The 20435-nt window shown below is 38.5% G+C and overlaps 1 protein-coding gene across 2 annotated transcripts; it reads right to left on the bottom strand.

Annotated features, from left to right (window-relative positions):
- Nucleotides 1-121: 121 nt before the first annotated feature.
- Nucleotides 122-18879, bottom strand: ddx52 (DEAD-box helicase 52). 2 transcript variants are annotated; one of them, XM_012961410.3, is made up of 15 exons: nucleotides 18663-18879; nucleotides 15103-15310; nucleotides 12204-12343; nucleotides 10738-10923; nucleotides 9769-9912; nucleotides 7975-8086; nucleotides 6982-7054; nucleotides 6543-6746; nucleotides 5525-5615; nucleotides 5314-5436; nucleotides 4190-4340; nucleotides 4028-4103; nucleotides 2180-2251; nucleotides 1133-1225; nucleotides 122-762 (listed from the first exon to the last, which is right to left on the bottom strand). In XM_012961410.3, exons 1-15 carry the CDS (start codon nucleotides 18747-18749, stop codon nucleotides 678-680), a joined length of 1845 nt encoding a protein of 614 aa, XP_012816864.1. In that variant the 5' UTR covers nucleotides 18750-18879; the 3' UTR covers nucleotides 122-677.
- Between the last annotated feature and the right edge of the window lie 1556 nt (nucleotides 18880-20435).

Below are 20435 nucleotides of genomic sequence, written 5' to 3'. Positions count from 1 at the left end.
CAATTTGCCACACAAGGTGGAAAACCCTAATGGGATAAAAACAAAGTATATGTAGACCCACGCATGAGTAGGGCAGCCCTGGTCTAAACAATTTGCTGATGTAAAGAAAGCCAAACATGTCTTTAATAGAGTGACACAAACGGTCAGAAATGCCTTTTATTTTTAGGAAATGTACAAAAATAGACAGATATAAATAATGCATTTCATGTAATATTACGGATCAGTTCGAATGTGATGACACATACATTTTTGCAGAGCAATTAGCAGTGAGAAATCCCCAACATTAACCATGAAAATCTATTTGTCTGTAAGACAGAAGCTACTTAAAGGGCTTGGCTGTTAGCAAGGTGGGCAAGAAGCTCTATTAAAATCTATAAAACAGACATTTTTGTTAGTTTTTTTTTTAACAACTGGAATCTGGCCTTTTCTGTTTGCATTTCCATGGCTTTTAATGGCAAATCTACACAGGAACCATGCTTGAGGTTGTCTCGGGGCCCGTAATTCCATGGAGGTCCCGTGCAATTTAGTCCAATTGTCATCACATGAAATTGGTTGGTTGTCCAAATGGTTTTGAGTTTATATATGTAATTTGCCCAGACAGTCTCAGATCTTGGTGAGGTCTTAATCTGCTCTATAGTTGTGGATAACTGTATTTTTATTCATTAACTCTGATGTTTTCATGTATCACATGCTTCTGTCTGTTTGCCTTCTCCTTGAGCACTAACCTTTTCCTTTTTTTTCAGATTTTTTTTAATGACGTCCCTGTTTGAACAAACATCTATTTTAATAACATACCATACCAAAATACATAGCTTACATTATACCACATAAAACTAGGAGCCCATTATATCAATAATCCCCCCCCCCCCATGCGTAACACAAAAGCTGGCCCAGCTGCAGTATCCCCACATCAATCTCTAAAATGTTGACTTTTAGCAGGTGACCAGTAAATGCTGCCTGCTGATTGGTTATTACAGGTGACTAGACACCAAAGATAAATAATTGCTTTAGAGCCCAAATATAAGTCATTGATTTCAGTTACTTTGTAGCAGGGTTTTAGTAACTTGTCAGATTTCAGACACAACCAGTTACCCATTAAATATTGACGCAAAAATTTCATTGTGGTTTTTACCTTTTTCTTTTTGCTTTTTCTAGAATGTATTTTGGAGTGGTGCGGATTTGGTCTCTCTTTAGAGGGCGCTTTATCATCCGCTTCTTCTGTTTGCTGCAACATACATAAAGAATTAAGCAGGTGGTTGGGAGTTATGCATACAGGAGACAGGAGGCATGTTTGTTGGAAATTTATGTTGATTAAGATAAAGCAGTACAACACTTGAGTAGTGGGTCAGTAGAAGGTAGGATAAGGTAGGGGGAGCTTTAATAGAAAAGTAAAAAAAAAAAAAAAAAAAATATTTACAAAAAATATAAAAACTAGCCGCACAATCATTCAACAAGTCAGTCTACTTTCTATTTGCTTTAGCAATCACAGAACATTAACATGTCCAGGCCTGACAGGCAGAATATACAAAAATGAAGACCAGCTATAAAGTTGCCCAGATTTCTACATATTAGAAAGTGAATGTTATGTGAATTTATGAAAAATCCACCTTTAAAGGCAAAAAATTTAACCTTTTGTCTGCCAGCAATTATGATGTAATAAATGATCTTAAAAGGGAACTATCATGAAATTAAAGTTTGATATGAGTTTTATCTAATGGAAATAAACTTAATGAATTAACAATCCTGTACTTTTTTTTAAAATAATGAAGTTACTCTTCACTGTCCTCTTCTCTGTAATCTCTCTCTTCTTACAGAAGTCCCATTTTGATTGACAGCTAGGACTCATACATTGTTGGATGGGGCTGCCTTTGATTTTAAAAACAGCTCTGATACATCTTCTAGGCAGAGATTCCAACACAAGTCATGCACACAGAGAGACAGAACCTGTGCTGAGGCCTGTTATTCTGAAACTGTTAGCTCTAATACATGTTCTAGGCAAAAGGAGCCCCCTAGTGATGTATTAGATCTGTCAATTAAAAATTTACAGACTCCACTGAGAGGAAAGTATTGAAGCGTCATTTAATTATTTCAGAAATAGTATAAAGTTTTAAAATTGATTATATTCAGAGGCTCTTATTTCCACGAGATGAAGAGTAAATTATATTTTGCATTTACTCACCTTTGTAATTTGCGAAAACTTTTAATATAGTCTGGAATTGGGCATCCTGCTTTCTGAATTACACTGGCTACACTGCAAAACAAAAGCTCCTTATAAGAAATCGGCAACTTATTCCACATGCATTACTATGACATTAATTATACAGAGCAAACAGAATAATAATCACTATTAATCACTATTTTTTTGAAAATGTTTTGACAGGAAATTTATATCAACTTTTAAACAGAAAAAAAACAATCTTTAAAGATTTGAATACAAAAAAAAAACAAAAAAACAAAAAAAACCCCCCAAAAAAACAAAAACTACTTGATAGTTTAAAGCCACAATTCTCTGTTGAGGAGAATTGATCTGATATTGTGACACGTCACAAAAACTTTATAACCAATAAGGATAATGAGTATGGTTCTATAAACTACAGATCATATCTAACAAAGAAAGCTAATACACTTCCTGTGAGGGACAATGTACTAATTTGAATCAAGTCAATTTAACTGAAATATATCCCAATGTAGGTTGCTAGAATAACTATGGTGTAAGAGAAAATCTACAGAGACTAAGTGGGACAGAGTATTTAAAACTAGTCCTTTGAGCTAGGGTCAGAGATAAGTAACATTTAGTGCAGATGTTGCAGAACTACAACACTCATGTGCTTATTTATCAATATATAAACTTGAAAGCTTTTAGATTTTTAATTTTTACATTCCAGTTTATGACATTTTCTGCACTTAACAAACATCAGACATTTGAGTTTTTGAACCATAATTCGAATTGGATGAGTTTTAGCGCTAAAAAACTCAAATCGTAACATTTGGCAAAAATAATAGCTACATGACATCGTAACGGTATAGCTTAACTTCTCCCTGTATCATGTTAAATGTTCAAAAGCAAAATAAAAACTATAAAAAAAAACTCAAATCATGGAAAAAAAAATTCAAACTTGAACCTTGATAAATCTCCCCCTTAGTGTAGGCTAGGGGTGATAAACGCTGCAGTTTTGCAGCATCTCCAGAGTCAAAGTTTGTTATGGTGTGCTACATGGTTCAGAACAGATTTCCCATGGAAATGTGTTCTAGGATTAATAACGGACAGTATACTAAGTAAAAAAATGCACTTGGTTTAAAATTCAGGGACAAGTAGAAAATCTAGCCAAGAGGGCTAAACAGATTGCAGTTTAATTAAAATGCAATCGGTGCTGACCTGTAATGCATTTGTTAGACATGTCCCCGAATTTTCAAATGATCTGGTCACATATACATATACAAAGGATATTTCGTTTTACCACACCTTTAATATTGGGTTGAGTTTTTTTCAATTACAACTTTCTGTATTCCCCACAGTAACATCTGAGACAAGCTGAGCAATAGGCTGCACTACATTAGTTTGAATACTATCATAATGAAGAAAACCCTTACATCACGGATATCTTTGGGGGCAATGTGGCCTGGAGGACCACCTAGCTACCAGATCCTGGCAAAGACTAAATTCTTCCAAAGCTGTAACATATAGCGTCACAGAGTGACAAAGATTCCTGTATTAACATACAGTGCACATGTAGCCAAAGTACTCTGAGCATTGTTACATGGAGAAGGAGGGGTAATCTAAAATAAACCAACTCAGAAAATAAATAAAAGTTAAAAAATTGTGCAATGTATTGTTTTCTCCATAGTGTTTTCTCTCACAGACACAGCCCACCCAAATTTTCTGTCTCTAAATGTGTCATGTGTGCAGCAGCCCATTGTTTACTGCAATTTTACAGTGTACTAAAATATTATTGTAATATTTGAATAAAAAGCTTTTCCACTTTAAAACAGATCAGTTTGAGATATACTGAGGGGTGGTGTCGTTTACCTGCGTAGCATAGGCTTATCATCCTCAGTAAAGAAACTGACTGCTTTACCCCTGTGCCCTGCTCGACCAGTTCGCCCTATATATAATAAAAAAAAATAAAATGTCATCAGGCAAGACGGAAATTAACATAAGAATTCCTTTGGCTTAATAGTTCTCTCTTACCTATTCGATGTATGTATTCCACAGCACTAGTAGGAAAATCATAGTTGATAACCATATTAACGCCTTTAAAATCAATTCCTCTTGCTAGCAGAGCTGTGCAAATCAGAACCCAAATTTTCCCTTCTCTAAAACTCTGTATGACGTTGTCTCTCTGGCAAAACAGGATTAATAAAACTAAACGAAAGATATACTCACAGTAGAAAAACATCATGTTCCTGTTTTCCCTAAATTAGTATCCTAGGACAAAGCATTAAAATTTGATCAACCATTATAGAGTATATTCGCTACTGGGCTAGTTTGCTCTGGCCTGCGTCAGGTGTCTTTTGCTTATCAGTATTCTCTAGCAGGGGGGTGGGGGCATGAATTTAAGCACTGTGAATGCTTATGTCCAATAGCCAAAGCTGTGACACTACCCTCCTATATCACACTTGGCATCAAAATGTAAAAAGCATTGCAAGATTTTGCCAGTATACACAGCTATAACAGAGCAAGGAGCACATTTGTTCTTTAGCTAAGGAATGCATTGCTGAATGAAAGAAGTTGACAGATATAGCTACTGGCTTGGCCCCTGCCTTTCCAGTCAAACTTATTAGACTGTATATGGTGCAAAACTCATGGCCTGCCCAACCAATTGGTATTTATTGGGCAGGTTTCAAATTCCCATAGGATGAAGACTCCTTTGGTCCAATGATAGAATTACATAGGCCCCTACTGTGACCCAGTCATTAGCCAAGGGGCTAAATTATCGAATAAGCTTAATTTGGCCCTCTACAGAGGAATACAAACAAGCTGATATTTCATATATCTCAGCCAACACTTTTGCATCAAAAGTACGAAGAGCAGAAATATTACAATGCATCCCTACTTGGGTTAAACAGCTATTTGTTCCCTCTTAGTGAAGTTAAAGTAATTCAAGCACTAAAGTATTGCTAACCAAAAATCCTTAAAATCAGCCATTAGCTTATGTTTTCAGTGTATTTATTGTAATGAAAGGAAATCTGATTGGTTACTACAGGATCCTCAACAAAGACAACCTTTGTGCATAAAGTAAAAAGATCTCTGGCTTGCTCTGTAATATCATACTAAAGTTCTCAGTACGGAAGGACAGATGTGTACGTTTATACCTGCTGCTGTGTTCTTTCTGCATGTATAACATCCACATTGATTCCTTCATAAATTAGCTCATGAAACAGCTCCTTTGCCCGTTCAATAGACTGTACAAACACCAGCACTGGCGGAGTGAAACCCTAGCGTGGAGAATGAAATTAAAAAGTCAGGTTTTGGAAGGTTTTGAATTTCATTTTCTAATAACTTACTTTAATATAACTGCGATACCTTTTTAACGAGGTCCCTCATAGCCAAAAGCTTGCCTGTTTCTGATCCAACAAATAACAGTGACTGTTCAACAGTCTCTACAGCAGAGTTCCTGTTAATAAAATACAAAACCTATCACCAATATGATCCTATGGATACAAGGCAGGCAAGGATTAACAAAACACATGATATAATAAAATAACCTAGCACAGCAGTTTTAACAAGCAAATAACCAGTGATGTAACTAAAAGTTTATGGGCCTCCTGACTGATCAAATGTTTCAAGAAAGGGTCTAAAGGTGACCTGTCACATGAAATAATTCCAAATACTTTTCTAGTGGGTTAGTTGAGTGAAAAACTTTACTTGCACTATATAAATTATTTAAATTTTCTTTCCTCAGGCTTGGAATTTACAATCAGCAAGCAGGCAGCAGTAATTTTGTGGACACTGTTATTAAAGCAAGCTTTGCATCAGCATCACAAAATCTTCTTTATGTGCCAGCATGAGGGACCAAATGCCCATGCACAGTATACAAAATGATTCCCCCTTCCTCCTCACAGACTATAACAGGAGTGTAGTAACATCTAGAAGGTGCAGAAAAGAAAGAATGTGGGTTCCATTATGAAGCAAAGCAGTGTCGACTGAAAAGCTTGATTAAGAACTTTAACAGATTGTTGCACCTTTGGAGATACACAGCATGTACTGACTGCATTTTATTGAAATGCCATAATGTTTGTGATGATTGCAGCCTAGTAACTTGCATTTATAGTCCCTGATTTTGCAAATGATCTGATACATTGGTACATTTAAATAGACTTCCATGTGTATTTAAACAAGGGACATAAAAGATGGATGAAAGAAGAAAGATGGCTGCGGTTTTTAATGTAGCAGCCAATTGGTATGAGCTATCAGCGGTAAAACAAGTGCTAGCAAACTCCTTGCAATGACTACATTTGTAGCTAGAAGTTATTTATACAACTTTGGTAACATCCCTAATTAACTTCTACAGAACTAGCAGAGATGCCAAAAGTGAACCTACCTTGCACCAATAGAAACAGAAACCACATTGTCAAGGTGTAGTTTGCACCACTGTTCCACATCAAAAGCAAAGGTTGCACTAAACATGGCTCTTTTAAGGAGATGGGATGTGCATGCCACAAATATAGAGGCCAGCTGATCTCGGAATCCTGTCTTCCCATCTTCAAATAATTTGTCCGATTCATCCACAATCAACCATTCAACACTATGAACAGAACAATGAAAGAAAACAATTGCATAACACGTATATTTTTGCACAGTTTAAAATAAAAAAGCTTATACATTTACTGTTCATATGAAATGGATAGCATTGCTTTAGATATGCATGTGTGATTGACACAATTATTTGTTTACAACTGCACAAGGAAGGGGAAGTAATCCCAATATCAGTTGTGTTTCCAAATCCTTTATTACTTCAAAACATATTCTGGTGTATGTACCTGGAGAGATCAATGCCAGGAGGATCTTGTTTGAGCAAATAAATTAACCTATTAGGTGTGGTCACCAGGATATCTGCAAGAGATGTACAATAGAAAGACAAATGTACATATGAAAAATATAAGTACTATTAAAAACAATTTATCCAAAAAATCCATATAAAATGATTTGTCAGTACAGGCATGGGATCTATTATCCGTAATGCTTAAGACCTGCATTTTCCAGATAAGGGGTCATTCTGTAATTTGGATCTCCATATTATGTCTACTAAAAAAAAAAATCTAAACGTTAAATAAACCCAATAGATTCTTTCTCAATTCAAACACAGTCAACCACATTTGTGACTGCAAGGGCACATTGATGCTAGTCAGGGTGCCCATAAGTGCTTCTGACAACTTGCGGCAGTGGCAATGTGCCCATCCAGTCTAATGAATAAGGTGCAAATGCACATACTGATATAAGGGAACCCTGGATATACTCCATTCTGTGCCTGTTGTTGAAAGTTCAGGATGCAAACATTACACCCTGCCTTGAACTCTTTAAATGATTTATGCATATGAAGCATTTACCATACTGGCTAAGCCTGCCATGTTCATTTTACAAATACATAATAAGCTGAGTACAGATGTTGCAGCAAACGTATACCAATTTTGAACCAATGTGATTGGATAAAAAGGAAAATCAGCCAGGTCTGTAATCCTAATTTAGCAAGTGTAGGGGAGACCATCATTTGTCAGTGATGAATCACAATGCAGTGCTGCTTAATTCTAGCTTCAGAGGTTCCCTGACAAATCCATAATTACATACAGCAGCATTTGTATTAGGCTGCGCTGTTATTCAGACAGCAAAGTCATCAATTAAATCAAAAATTTTCAGGCACAGAAAGTCTCTAGCGTGTAACATTTCAAGGCATATTGCACCAATGTACAACATATTGTTATTCCAGTTATCCATAAACTTTTTCATGCTAGAATAATAAATGAAAAAAAAATTACCAATTTTCTTTGAAGATTTTGGCCCAAACTTTTTTGCAGCCACAGCCGCTTTGTTAATTACGTGTATCCGAAAGCCAATTCCATCTGAAAGCTTGACCAGTTCTCGGTGAGTCTAAACAGTAGAAGAGAATAATTAGTGTACATATATAGTGCTGACTGTATTAGCCCAGTTCCCAGCTTTATGTTACAATTGTTTTTAAATGAAAAACTTTGCACCAAAGAATATATGGATTTCCCTTCAATAAATACATTTACTCTAATAAGCATAAGCATCACAACATCACAAGAGTCAGTTTACTAATGTTTTCAATACGGGTACTAATATAGAAAGAGGAGTGTGACTAGGAGTGTGGGGAGGGGGGTGTGTGCTTGCATACATACACTAACTATATTATGTACGTTATGGAAAGATTTGCTTTCATGTGTTTATAAACCAATTATTTATACACCACAAGTGCTTACCTGAAAGCTTTTCTCAAAATTGATCAAAGCACATGCATAACCTTTAAATTACTATCATTATCATCATTTGATGATAATAAAGGTATGTTTAGGAAACTATGTAATTAATGCTTGAATATATATCAAACATGCTAAGCTGGAACATTTACATTTGTTAATGACACCTGGTGGCAGATTTAAGTTATTACACAATGATACTAATTACATTATAGTGTTCATTTACAAGCTCATGTACAGTGTGCAACGTTTCCAACACAAATTACCATGGCTTTACCTATAATACAGTGTTTTTCCAATAATTCTAATGTAATTATGGCAGCTCTCTGAGGTGTGTCCACTGCAATTTTGTCCGATACGTCAAAACGGACACATTTGTGTTTGCATTTTCACACAAATCAAGTGCAAGTTGCGCCACTCACTCTGCCCTTATGTCATTATACAGGTTTGGGACCTGTTGTCCAGAATGCTCGGGAATGCTGGGTACGTCATAGAATGGCATTATTAATTATTCAACTGTATTCGTTTTTTTATTGTTTTTGTATTATTTGTCTTCCTCTTCTAGTGGCTATTTTATTTAGATTGGCGGTTCCTGAAGGATAATTCACCAGAAAAAAAAAAAATCTATATACAAAACATGGCCCTGTAAGAAATTATGTAAATAGTGAATAAGCCTTAAGAAAGAAGTGTAAAATAAGTGTGTAATATAAGGTTATGCCTAATTTTTTGGTTAGGAATATAACCAACAAATCTATGTTTTAAAAATATGTACTGTCACTTTCATGTCCACAATTGGCTGGATAGAGGAGTGTGCAACTTCCTGGGCCTGTTTTGCAGGCCCTTTAGACCAGCAGCCTCAGGACTGGACCAAATTAAGGTTGTGGAAATCACTATTAAAAGTCAACCCAAAAATAGTTTATGTATTAATAATGGTTTTGAAGTTATTTGTATATATTATTGCTATTAAAAGTGGTGTTTGTCTGTCCTTTTCTATTCTCTGCCCTGGTGGTTCTAACTATGGAAACAATGTAACACAGGCCAGCAGACTGACAGACCTGTCTTGCTGGAAGAGACTGACCTTTGCAACACTGTCATAACCAGGAGTTTAGCAAATGCTGTTTTCTACAGCAATTACATTTACAAATAAGCACATTGTTAACTCATTCATATTGGAAATTTGCTTAGAATTAATGTTTCTTTTATTAGGCAAAAATATTTTTTGTCCTTCAAGTGAACATAAATTATATACAGAAAAGACAATACAACAAGGCAACAAGGACTCTACCCACAAGGGCATACAATCTAATTATATATTTTACATTAGAAAGATTATACCTGGTTAGCCAGTTCTCTTGTGGGGGATATGATCAATGCTCTACAACCTTTATTCTTTGGACACTGAAGGTGTGCTAAAATTGGAATAGAGAATGCCATTGTCTTTCCAGAGCCTGTAGGAGCAGATGCCAAAATTTCACGGCCCTTAAAAAACGAAAAGAGATTAGAATTTTTTTGTACTAGAGTGAACATATCACTTGCACACATGCATAAGATTATAGAAGTGTTTTTTGTTTTGTTTTTTTAGTTTTTACACTTTTCATACTTGAATTCAAGTTATCCAATCAACTTGTAACACTCAATAGTAAAAAATCCAAGTCTGGCTTAGGACTCCTCCAGTTACATGGGAGAAGGAGAAACAATAGGTTATCTGAAAGCAGTTCTACTGTAGTGCTGGCTCCTTCTGAAAGCTCAAACTCAGGCACAATGCACTGAGATGATGCCTACACACCAATATTACAACTAAATACATTTGTTGGTTCAAGAATAAAATTTTATATGGAGCTATGTAAACAGTGTAATTTAGAAATAAAAAGTATACCATAAAAATCATGACAGTATCCCTTTAAACTACAAGAACAAGTTAATTAGGACTCTTCTTTACTTTCTTGCACAGTGCATACAATTATTATTACAATAATATTATGACTAGAATTATAACAATGTATTTTATTGTTTGCTTCCACAAAAAGCATCTCATTGATAAGTAACTCGTTTATCTATCTGACTGAAACATATAAAGATAGTTACAAAACTTAATGGCTTGTACCGCTGCCTTGCAAGGCTGGGATCCAAGGTAGATCACAATCTGCAAGGAATTTGTATGTACTCCCCGTGTCTGTGTGGGTTTACTCAAGTGCTTTCCACACTTCAAAAACATACAGGCAGGTTAACTGGCTGTGGATAAGAATGACCAGAGTGTTTATGTGAATTTCTCAGGGACTGTAAGATGCAAAACATTAACATTACATGTAGCATGATGGGTATCGCTTGCATCTGGATAGGCGTGGGTGTATGGAAGCCAAAGTCTTTCACATTCTGTATTATTTTGGAGTGGGTCTTATACTCTTGCTCAAGTTGTTGGAATGTGGCAACCGGTTCTGGAATATCTGTACCTTGGACATAAATTTTGTGCTCATTCCGAAAGTGGTTTATCTGCAAGGTGGATAAGAAACAGAGTATAGAAAGAAGGCTTTACAAACACATATAATTAACAGCTTTCCCCTCATTTACTTTTCACTTCCGTATAGTAGCAAGATTACAAAGTGTCACTTATGGAAAATATAGGTGTACATGGGGCAATTGTCAGCATTCTGCCCCCTGTTATTTGTGGTAAAGCAAACAAGCAGCACAAACAAACAAGCCTGATATTGCCATCCATTCCACTTTCTGAAAAATTGCCTAAAAGCCCCAATCCATTAGTTAAATTGAACTTGAAGATAATGATGTTATACAAGGAAGTCTGTGGAGTCAGTGGTCAGGCTGGGGACCATAAAATGTGGGCCTGCATCTCAAGCTGGACAGTCTCCTTTTAAAGGAGAAGGAAAGGCTAATAAAGAGTAATTCTCAAAATGCAGGCATACCTTCAGTTGTCTCAATAGTGCCCTTAAGTCTCCCCATATATCTCCAGTTCAGAAGATCAGAAGCAAAACAGGAAAAAAAAACGCTGAGCAGGGTAGAAAGATTCCCATAATGCATCGCTCTTTTCCAGGACTTGGAGACTTACTATTAAAGGCGGCGCATGCGCACAAGCAGGCGCGCTCCCCCTAGCGTCTGGTTATGAGACGCTATTTGCCATTAGAAGCAGCAGCTGGGGCCATTACAGGACGCAGCCGGCAGGTGCAGAGGCGGAGAGGCAAGCGAGGAGCGGGGACCAGAGGACACAGGCGCAGGGAGGGGGAGAGGTGAGCAGGGGTGAGGAACGTGTCGGCTGGCGGTACTGGGACGGAGAGGCGAGCGGGGACCAGAGGACACAGGCGCAGGGAGGGGGAGAGGTGAGCAGGGGTGAGGAACGTGTCGGCTGACAGGTGCTGGGGCGGAGAGGCGAGCGGGACAAGAGGACACAGGTGCAGGGAGGGGAGCGGTGAGGACTGACAGGTGTCGGCTAACAGGTGCTGGGGCGGAGAGGCAAGCGGGGAGAGGAGCAGGGATGAAAGGACGCAGGGAGGGGAGGGGTGAGGAACGGTGACAGCTGACAGGTGCTGGAGGGGGAGAGGCAAGCAGGGAAGTTAGTGGAGCGCCATGTTTAAAACATGGCGGCGCAGACAAGGAGAAATAGTGTGTACATCGGGAGGACCGTACTGGGCAAAGGAGCATTTTTAGAAGAAATGATTTCAGCGTTCAGGTAGGGGCAGGGGCCCTCTATTACATACTAAAAAATGAGTGAAACCCTTTCCTTCTCCTTTAAGAGATCAGAATATAGTATGTCTTTTTACCTTTTCTAGTCTTAGCTGCTTCATTTTATCCACTGTGAGTTTCCTTTTGCTCTTTTCTTTACCATCTTTGAGTTTTGCCTCAAGAGAGGACATCCAGTGGATGGAATCATCTGCAGCAGAACAGCCTCCTGCATCTTGCTCTAAGAAAAAGAAGGAACATATTGAAATTAGGAATGCTCAGAATGCATCTCTTTCTCGCTCTCTCTGAAAGTACTTACTCAAATCCTGCCTTACACATTAAATTTTCTTTATTTCAATATTGAGACTTAAAGGGCCAATATACCTGAACCCTTTCCAGCACAACTGTGAGTAGTCCATGGGAATGCTTATCATTTATGTATAGGCTATCAGAAAGGGCCTGTTTCCCTAATATGCCCACAGTGTTGGCATACTATACTCTTTTTGACCACACCACCCTTTAGGCTTTGTGTATGTGGGATAACGACACAATTAACAATAGAGGAAACACTGCTGCCTAAGCAAGGCTAAAGGTGGGCATACAGGTTAACTGCGAGCGGACGATATCGGGTGAATTCAGGCTAATTTGGTCATTTGGCCCTGGGGCCAAACGATCGAATCAGAACGCCGGTAATAGGCGTTACCTCCAAGATCCGATGCGGTCCCCGATCCGAATAAATTTTTTAACCTGCCCGATCGATATCTGGCCATTTCAGGCCAGATATCGGTCGGGCATGCCTGTCGTTTGTGCCTCTACACGGGCCGATAAGCTGCTGAATCAGTCTACGGGACCGATATCGGCAGCTAGAATCAGCCCGTGTATGGACACATTAGACTGAAAGTTAAACCAGTAATATGTTCAAAAATGCTTGGGAATTAATAGAAATGTGAAATATTTTAGTGCAGTGCTGTCCAACTGGCGGCCTGCGACCCTCTTCTGTGTGGCCCCCCCACCAGTCTGGCTGCTTTGATGGTTTACCTTTGTGTAAGCTTTAAATGGTATCAGTAATGATCTTAACTGGCCCCCTGCATTGCTCACACCTCAGATTCAGGCTTTAATCCCTCTGTATTGTTTAAACATGTAATCCCCTGTTGTTCACACCTTTTAATCTCTGCATTGTTCACACCTCAGGCTCAGGCTGTAATCACCCACATTGTTCACCTGTTCACACCTCAGACAAACTGTAGGAACAGTAGAAACCCACAAATAAACCCTGCATACTACAAAAAGAACATATACTGAGGTGGTACTGCAATTAAAAAGTTTTTTAATATATAGTTATTGTGCAGACTGTAGGAGCAGAGCCAGCATTGTGTCACTGTATGCTGCCTGTGTGTGCATACTCTGCCTGCCCTATGCTGCAGGAAGCATAGGGTAGGCAGAGTATGGCACACACAGGCAGCATAGGACAGGCAGAGTATGGCACACACAGGCAGCATAGGGCAGGCAGAGTATGGCACACAGGCAGGGTAGGGAAGGCAGAGGATGGCACACACAGACAGCATAGGGCAGGCAGAGTATGGCACACACAGGCAGCATAGGGCAGGCAGAATATGGCACACAAAGGTAGTATAGGACAGGCAGAGTATGGCACACAGGCAGGGTAGGGAAGGCAGAGTATGGCAGGTTTATGCTGTACTACCACCATTAATATGGGTGTGGTTTCAAGTGGGTGTGGTTGAAAAAGGGGAGTGGTCAAAACTGGCTTCCATTATCGGCCCTCCACCATGTAGGCCGGAAAAATTCCGGCCCTCAGTACCACAGAAGTTAGACAGCACTGTTTGAATGTATAAAAATTATGTATAATAAAAAAGAAAAACCCATAACAAAAATAATAAATAGGGATGCATCAAATCTACTATTTTGTGATTTGGCCGACCCACGAATCCTTTGTGAAAGATTCGGCCAAATGCCGAACCCAAATCGGCATTTGCATATGCAAACCAAGGAATAGAACATGTTAAAAGAACGCTAGCTAGCTTGCTGTAAAAATTTTTCAACGTCTGTGTTTATGTGGCGAAAAGTCACATGATTTTAAGGATTCGGATTTGGTACAGCCACAACCATGAATTTGGCCACATCCTGCCAAAAAAGGCTGAATCTTGGCCAAATCCTGAACCGAATCCTGGATTTGTTGCATCCCTAATAATAATAATAGAATGACCCGAACTGAAAAGCCAAAATACAAAGTAGAGTTGCAACAATTTGATTATGAATACAGTGGATTGAGGTGAATTATAATCCTACAAAAAGTTGGTCAAAATCCCAAAGTAAATGAAATTTCCTAATTAAAACACTGATGGTTTAAACCACAGGAGCAACAGCAGCTGTTAGAAAAATAATTCCCAGGAAGACCCTTGCCAAATATGTAAGCTTTACATTTTAAAAGGCTGCATTCACAAGGCTTCCTATTTGTATTTGGGGGTATGTTTATCAGGGGAAATAATAAGCTACCTGCAATCACAGAGACAAACCTCCTCTAACCCTATGGGCTGCCTTGGAGACTACGTGCACAAACGATCGAGGAGTTTGTTACCATGCAATCTGTACTCTAACACAGTCATGTGATTGGCTGCTATAGGTACTTAGACCAGTAGCTGGCTTTAAAATTAAAAATACATTTTATTACAGATAGCATGCTAATACCAGGCTTTAGACTCAGCAGCTCACTTTCACAGTCACAGTGTCAGTGAGCCTAAAAAGCACAGTTGTTTATCACTGACGCTCTGCCTGGTATCAGCAGCCAGAAACTTTGAATATCTCAAACACCACTAAAAACAGACATTTGATATAAATTGCAGAGTATCCGAGTATCATAACATTAATTAGGTTTTACATCCCCTATAATCTCAGAGCAAGTGTGCACATACATGCCATTACTTGACATGGTAACAGGCTATATATGCAAGCAAAGATGAGGCTCACCATTTCCTTACTTACCTTGTATTTTGCATTTCTTTCCACCTTTCTTCAAATCTTTCTTTCTTTTGCTTGCTTTATTTGTGACACCAGAATCTCCATTTTCACTCTTATTTAAGTCTTTGCTCAAATCAATTGTTTTTGAAAGTATTTTTTCTTCATTACCAAAAAAATCAAGACTTTTCAAGGCAGTAGATGAATTTAAAATACTCTCATTGCCTTTTTTTACCTAAAAAAAAAAAAAAAGTGTAAACTTACAAAATGAATTCAAGAAAACAATGCAAATGGCAAATAACATCTTGGAGGAATAATTGTTTATATCAACATAAAGTCTATAGTTAAAAAATGGTGCAAAATTTCACAGAGAAAAGGTCAAATCTAAATGACTGTGTGCAACTACCACAGAGATGACAAAAAAAAATGAAAAAAAAAGATGAACAAATAACGCAAGTAAACGCAGCACTGGGAAACCTTTTCTTGTTATTCTTAACACACAGAAAGTAACAGTAGCAAATGCAAGGGTCTGATATCACAATTCAGGTAGAAAATTTGAGGGTAAGTACAGGTATGGGACCTGGGATTTTCTGGATAAGGGATCTTTCTGTAATTTGGATCTCCATAACTTAAGTCTGCCAAAACATTTAAATATTGAATAAACCCAATAGGTTTGTTTTGCCTCCAAATAAGGATTAGTTATATCTTAGTTGGGACCAAATACAAGGTACTGTTTTATAATTACAGAGAAAAAGGAAACTATTTCCAAAAATTTGAACTATTTGCTTATAATGGAGTCTATGGGAGACGGCCTTTCTGTAATTCAGAACTTTCTGGATAACGGGTTTCCGGATAAGGGATGCCATACCTGTACAAGGAAAAAACAATGCTATCATAGATACCATTCTAGATTGGTGGTTTTCAAGATGTGGGATTAGAATAGTGGTTGGCGACAAACAGACATAGAAATTTCTTGATAAGGCTTAATTACCCTTGCAACCATATCAGTCTAGGAGTCAGAATGAAAAATCAATAGGAGATGGACAGAAATGAAAAAAAAAAACCCACTACTGGTTTCAGGCACATGTCCCAGGGCTGAGTGCTTTTATACAGGTCATGAAACTCTGAGGTGACTTTTAATATCTTCATATTTTACAAAAGAGGGTGCATTATTTATTATAATACACAGGTTTCAGTAAGTCATGTGACAAATTACATCCCTTTTAAAGGGATATTATAAGAATACTTACAGGATATTCATGGCTATGGTATGTAACTGAGCCTGTTGAATGCGGTAATTTTTTTGTTGTTTTGTGATGCTTTACCTGCACCAAGGCATGCTTTGCTTTTTGTAAGTGCTCCTCCATTATACAGATAAGGCATGAATATCCTGTAAATAATGCTTAGTAATATCATCATTTATAATCAGTGTTTAGTAATGTAATTTATTCCACATGACAAACACACAAAAACTTGTGTATTGTAATAAATTATGTACCCTGTGTTGTATATTATGGAACCTTAGAGTCCCATAACCCATAAAAATATAGTACATAAATACATAAACTCCAATTTGTGCTTGTATGCTACCCAACCACTTAGATTGTAAGCTCTATGGGTCAGGGGCCTCCTTCCTACTGTGTCTCATACCACATGGCACTTACTCCCTGTGTATTTATACTTATTTATTGTTTATATTATAACACTTGTCCTCCCTGTGTGTAATTTTGTATATTGTAAGATTGTACAGTGCTGCATACCCTTGTAGCACTTTATAAATAAAGTTATACATACAAACATAAATGGTCATGGAACTCCTCAAGGACTTATAATATCCTTATATTTGACAGCATGGTGTATATACAAACACAGGTTTAAGAAAATAATTGTAACACTTGTTTGGCTATATTTAGACAAAACCCAGGCTAGTGTTAGGTTTAGAGCATGGGTTATATGGGATTCTCTAAATCAGGATGGGGCCTTTGCTAAGGTGCACCATACGGAGCAAGGGTGTAGATAAACTACAACTCACTGTAGCTGTGTAGTGCATATTTAGTAAAGATGCACGCCAGAAGGTTCTTGCAGTTTAACTATAGTACAGTTTATTGTCCAAGACAATTGGAATGCAGGATTTTCATATACTCACAATGCAAGCAGATGTAGATGTTAAAGGATTGTGCTCTCTGAGGACAAACAAAGGAGGATGCACAGCGTTTTATCCCACCTCTTGGTAGAGTCTGGGCAGGGTAAATGCACCTGTCCTGTCAGCTTGATACCCTTTGGAGATAGTCTGGATAGATACCTTATTCCTCAGGTTGATAACCCCTAGCTTGAGAGTAGTCCGGGTGAGTAGGGATCAGGGTTTATTCTAACCTGTCTCCTATCTCTACTCCGTGGCCCTATGGTGAGGCAACATTGCTGAATGGAAGGGTACTTCCAAAAACTAATACTCCTTTGGTAGGACTATTAAACTGCTGTTGCTTGCTAAGGCTCACTATATCACTTCTTCTAGAAAGTGCTATTACAAAGTCTGCTATGCTTACTTATCCTCGTTCACGGGGCCCTCTCACCCACTTCTCCAGAGTGGATGGTGACACTCTGGGGCAAACTACTTGACTGGGGCCTATGTTCTGCTCCCAGGCTCAGTGGTCCTTCACCTGAGAAGCAGAGGCAGCCAAAGAGGAAGTCACACCTCCTTTACCAGACACTATATCTGTCTGCAAGGGGTGTGAACAACCAAACTAACCAATAGGGTATAAAGCAGTGATCCCCAACCAGTGGCTCGGGGGCAACATGTTGCTTACCAACCCCTTGGATGTTGCTCTCAGTGCCCCCAAACCAGGTAGTTATTTTTCAATTTCTGACTTGGTGGCAAGTTTTGGTTGAATAAAAACAAGATTTGCTACCAAATAAAGCCCCTGTAAGCTCATAGTGTGCATAGAGGCTGCCTAATAGCCAATCACAGCCCTTATTTGGCACCTCCATGAACTTTTATGGTGCATGTGTTGCTCCCAAAATCTTTTTACATTTGACTGTGGCTCACGAGTAAGAAAGGTTGGGGACCCCTGGTATAAAGGATAGTGCAAACTAGATACATAGTTTAACAGTAGAATATGTGATTTGTATATGACAATAAACTTGAAACTTGAATAGATAGTGCAAACTACATACATAGTTGTAACAGTAGAATATGTGAATAGATAGAGTTTAGCTCCACTATGGCTTTAAACCCTATGGGTCCCTACATAATGCTGGGTAATACAGTAAAAGGTCGAGAGGGTCTAGTAACCTGAATCAACCAAGAGAGAGTAAGTATGTGAGTGCTGGGGGAGTAACTAGTGTGCCTGAAATGTCTCTGTATACTGACTGTTCTCTATTGGTTCCAATGTTACAGCCTTCACTACAATCCATTCCAGTCATACATGCCGATGGTGTATTGGAAGAAGAGCTGTGTAACAGCCGCTGCCATTTAGTTTGCAGTGTGCAGACCGGTTTGTGCAGTCACTTGCACGATGATACCAGCAACAACTCGCACTCAATGTATTACTGAGAACAATATAAGCAGATTCACTATTATTCTTACCCACCTTGAACTTCTCAGCGTCTCCACTAAATCGCTTTAAATCAAATTTGGCCCCAGATCCCAGTTTCCGAAACAGATCAAACGCGTCCATGTTTAAGAAGTGGTACAACCAAAGCTACGCAAAGGCCACACGTGCAATTCCCGGAAATCCCGCGCATCTGTCCTCATAGGGTCGCGACCGTATCACATTGTGCCGCCATCTTTACTATGGGCACGGTATAACTTTAGGTCTTGTTAAAGATTGTCTTTCTGTTGTATCTCCATTATAAAGCAGTTGGGATGCCTTGTGCACTATCATGCTCCAGCCCATCTATGTATGAGAGGATGTTTCGCTTTCCTGGTTCTTCTGCATGTCAGTGGAACACCTTGGGGACGTGTAAATAGATAACGCCTGAAGCTTTCTAAAAAAGTAACTTATTCCAGAGGCTCAAATAAAGAAACATTAGTGCTTTAAGATTCTAAGAAAAGATTTCAATAGATTCCAAGAATGAACTTTTGGTTTGAATAAAAGTTTCAATATTCTAAGAGCCTGCAAGAATCTTTTGACTAGATGATTTTGAGCGCACTGTGTTCCTTTAAAAATATAGTGGAAATCTTCCCCTTAAAAATAAAATTAAAAAAAGATGAAGATCCATCTCATTAACTGGTAACTTCTTCAGTCTGTTCTTTACTTAGAAATTTGTGCAACAATGCAAAAAGTTGCAACTTTCACATATTTTCCCATTTCTTTTTTCATTCATGCTTTTCGTTTAATAAATGACTAGACATTCATGGTTTTAGTGGAAATGAGTTTAGTCGTGGTTTCAAAAACCACAAAAATCAGAATGTTAATCAATCTGCTCCTAAGGGGCACATTTACTAAAGCTCTAACAAAAATGACCAGTGCACCAGAGGTCACCCCTTTAGATTAGAGGAACGGAGCTTCCATTTGAAGCAGCGTAGGTGGTTTTTCACGGTGAGGGCAGTGAGGTTGGGGAATGCCCTTCCTAGAGATGCGGTAATGGCAGATTCTGTTAATGCCTTTAAGAGGGGCCTGGATGAGTTCTTGAACAAGCATAGTATCCAAGGCTATTGTGATACTAATATCTACAGTTAGTATTGATGTAAGTATAGTTTATAAAAAAAATGTAGAAAGTTTAATGTAAATATATAAATCTGTCTTCTGCTGACCTACAAAACTGTGTTTAATACTGAAACTGTACAGTCAGTGCTGCCATCAGTAATCATAGGGCCTCATACTTCTGTGTAAGTAGGGCCCGCACTTCCAGGGGCTAACAATTATTAGCCCATTGGTCACCTAGGCTATGGGGACATTGGTCCTACCAACAAGTAGCATGGAAAAAAACATGCCAATCATGCACAACCATTCTCCTTCTCTGCCCCAGTTTTGCTACATTATAATGAAATTCCACTCAGTTCCCAACAAACCCTCTTTACAGCCAACAAATCGCATTTCCATCTCTCTTGATGCCGGTAGCAGAACTACTCTGCGCCGCAGCCCCCCCCCCCCCAAAAAAAATAGATACTGGCACAGAGTAAATCCCCACTCTCCTACCTGATAGCCGGCGTGGAGAAGAGATATATATGCCACAATGGATGAAGCAGATACTGTGGTCCAGGCCCCTCATCCTCTGGGCTCATTGTGACCAATGGCTCTGCTTCCTCTATTGTTACGCCACTGCTTAATACCTGTTCTCAGACCCTACTGCAGTACCCCTTTGCCCACAACCCCTGCATGCAATACATAGTAATATGACAAAACAACAATAAAGAGAAG

The sequence above is a fragment of the Xenopus tropicalis genome, chromosome 2 (genome assembly GCF_000004195.4).
Source record: "Xenopus tropicalis strain Nigerian chromosome 2, UCB_Xtro_10.0, whole genome shotgun sequence".
NCBI classification, from domain to species: domain Eukaryota; kingdom Metazoa; phylum Chordata; class Amphibia; order Anura; family Pipidae; genus Xenopus; species Xenopus tropicalis.
This window is presented reverse-complemented; position numbering and strand designations above follow the sequence as displayed.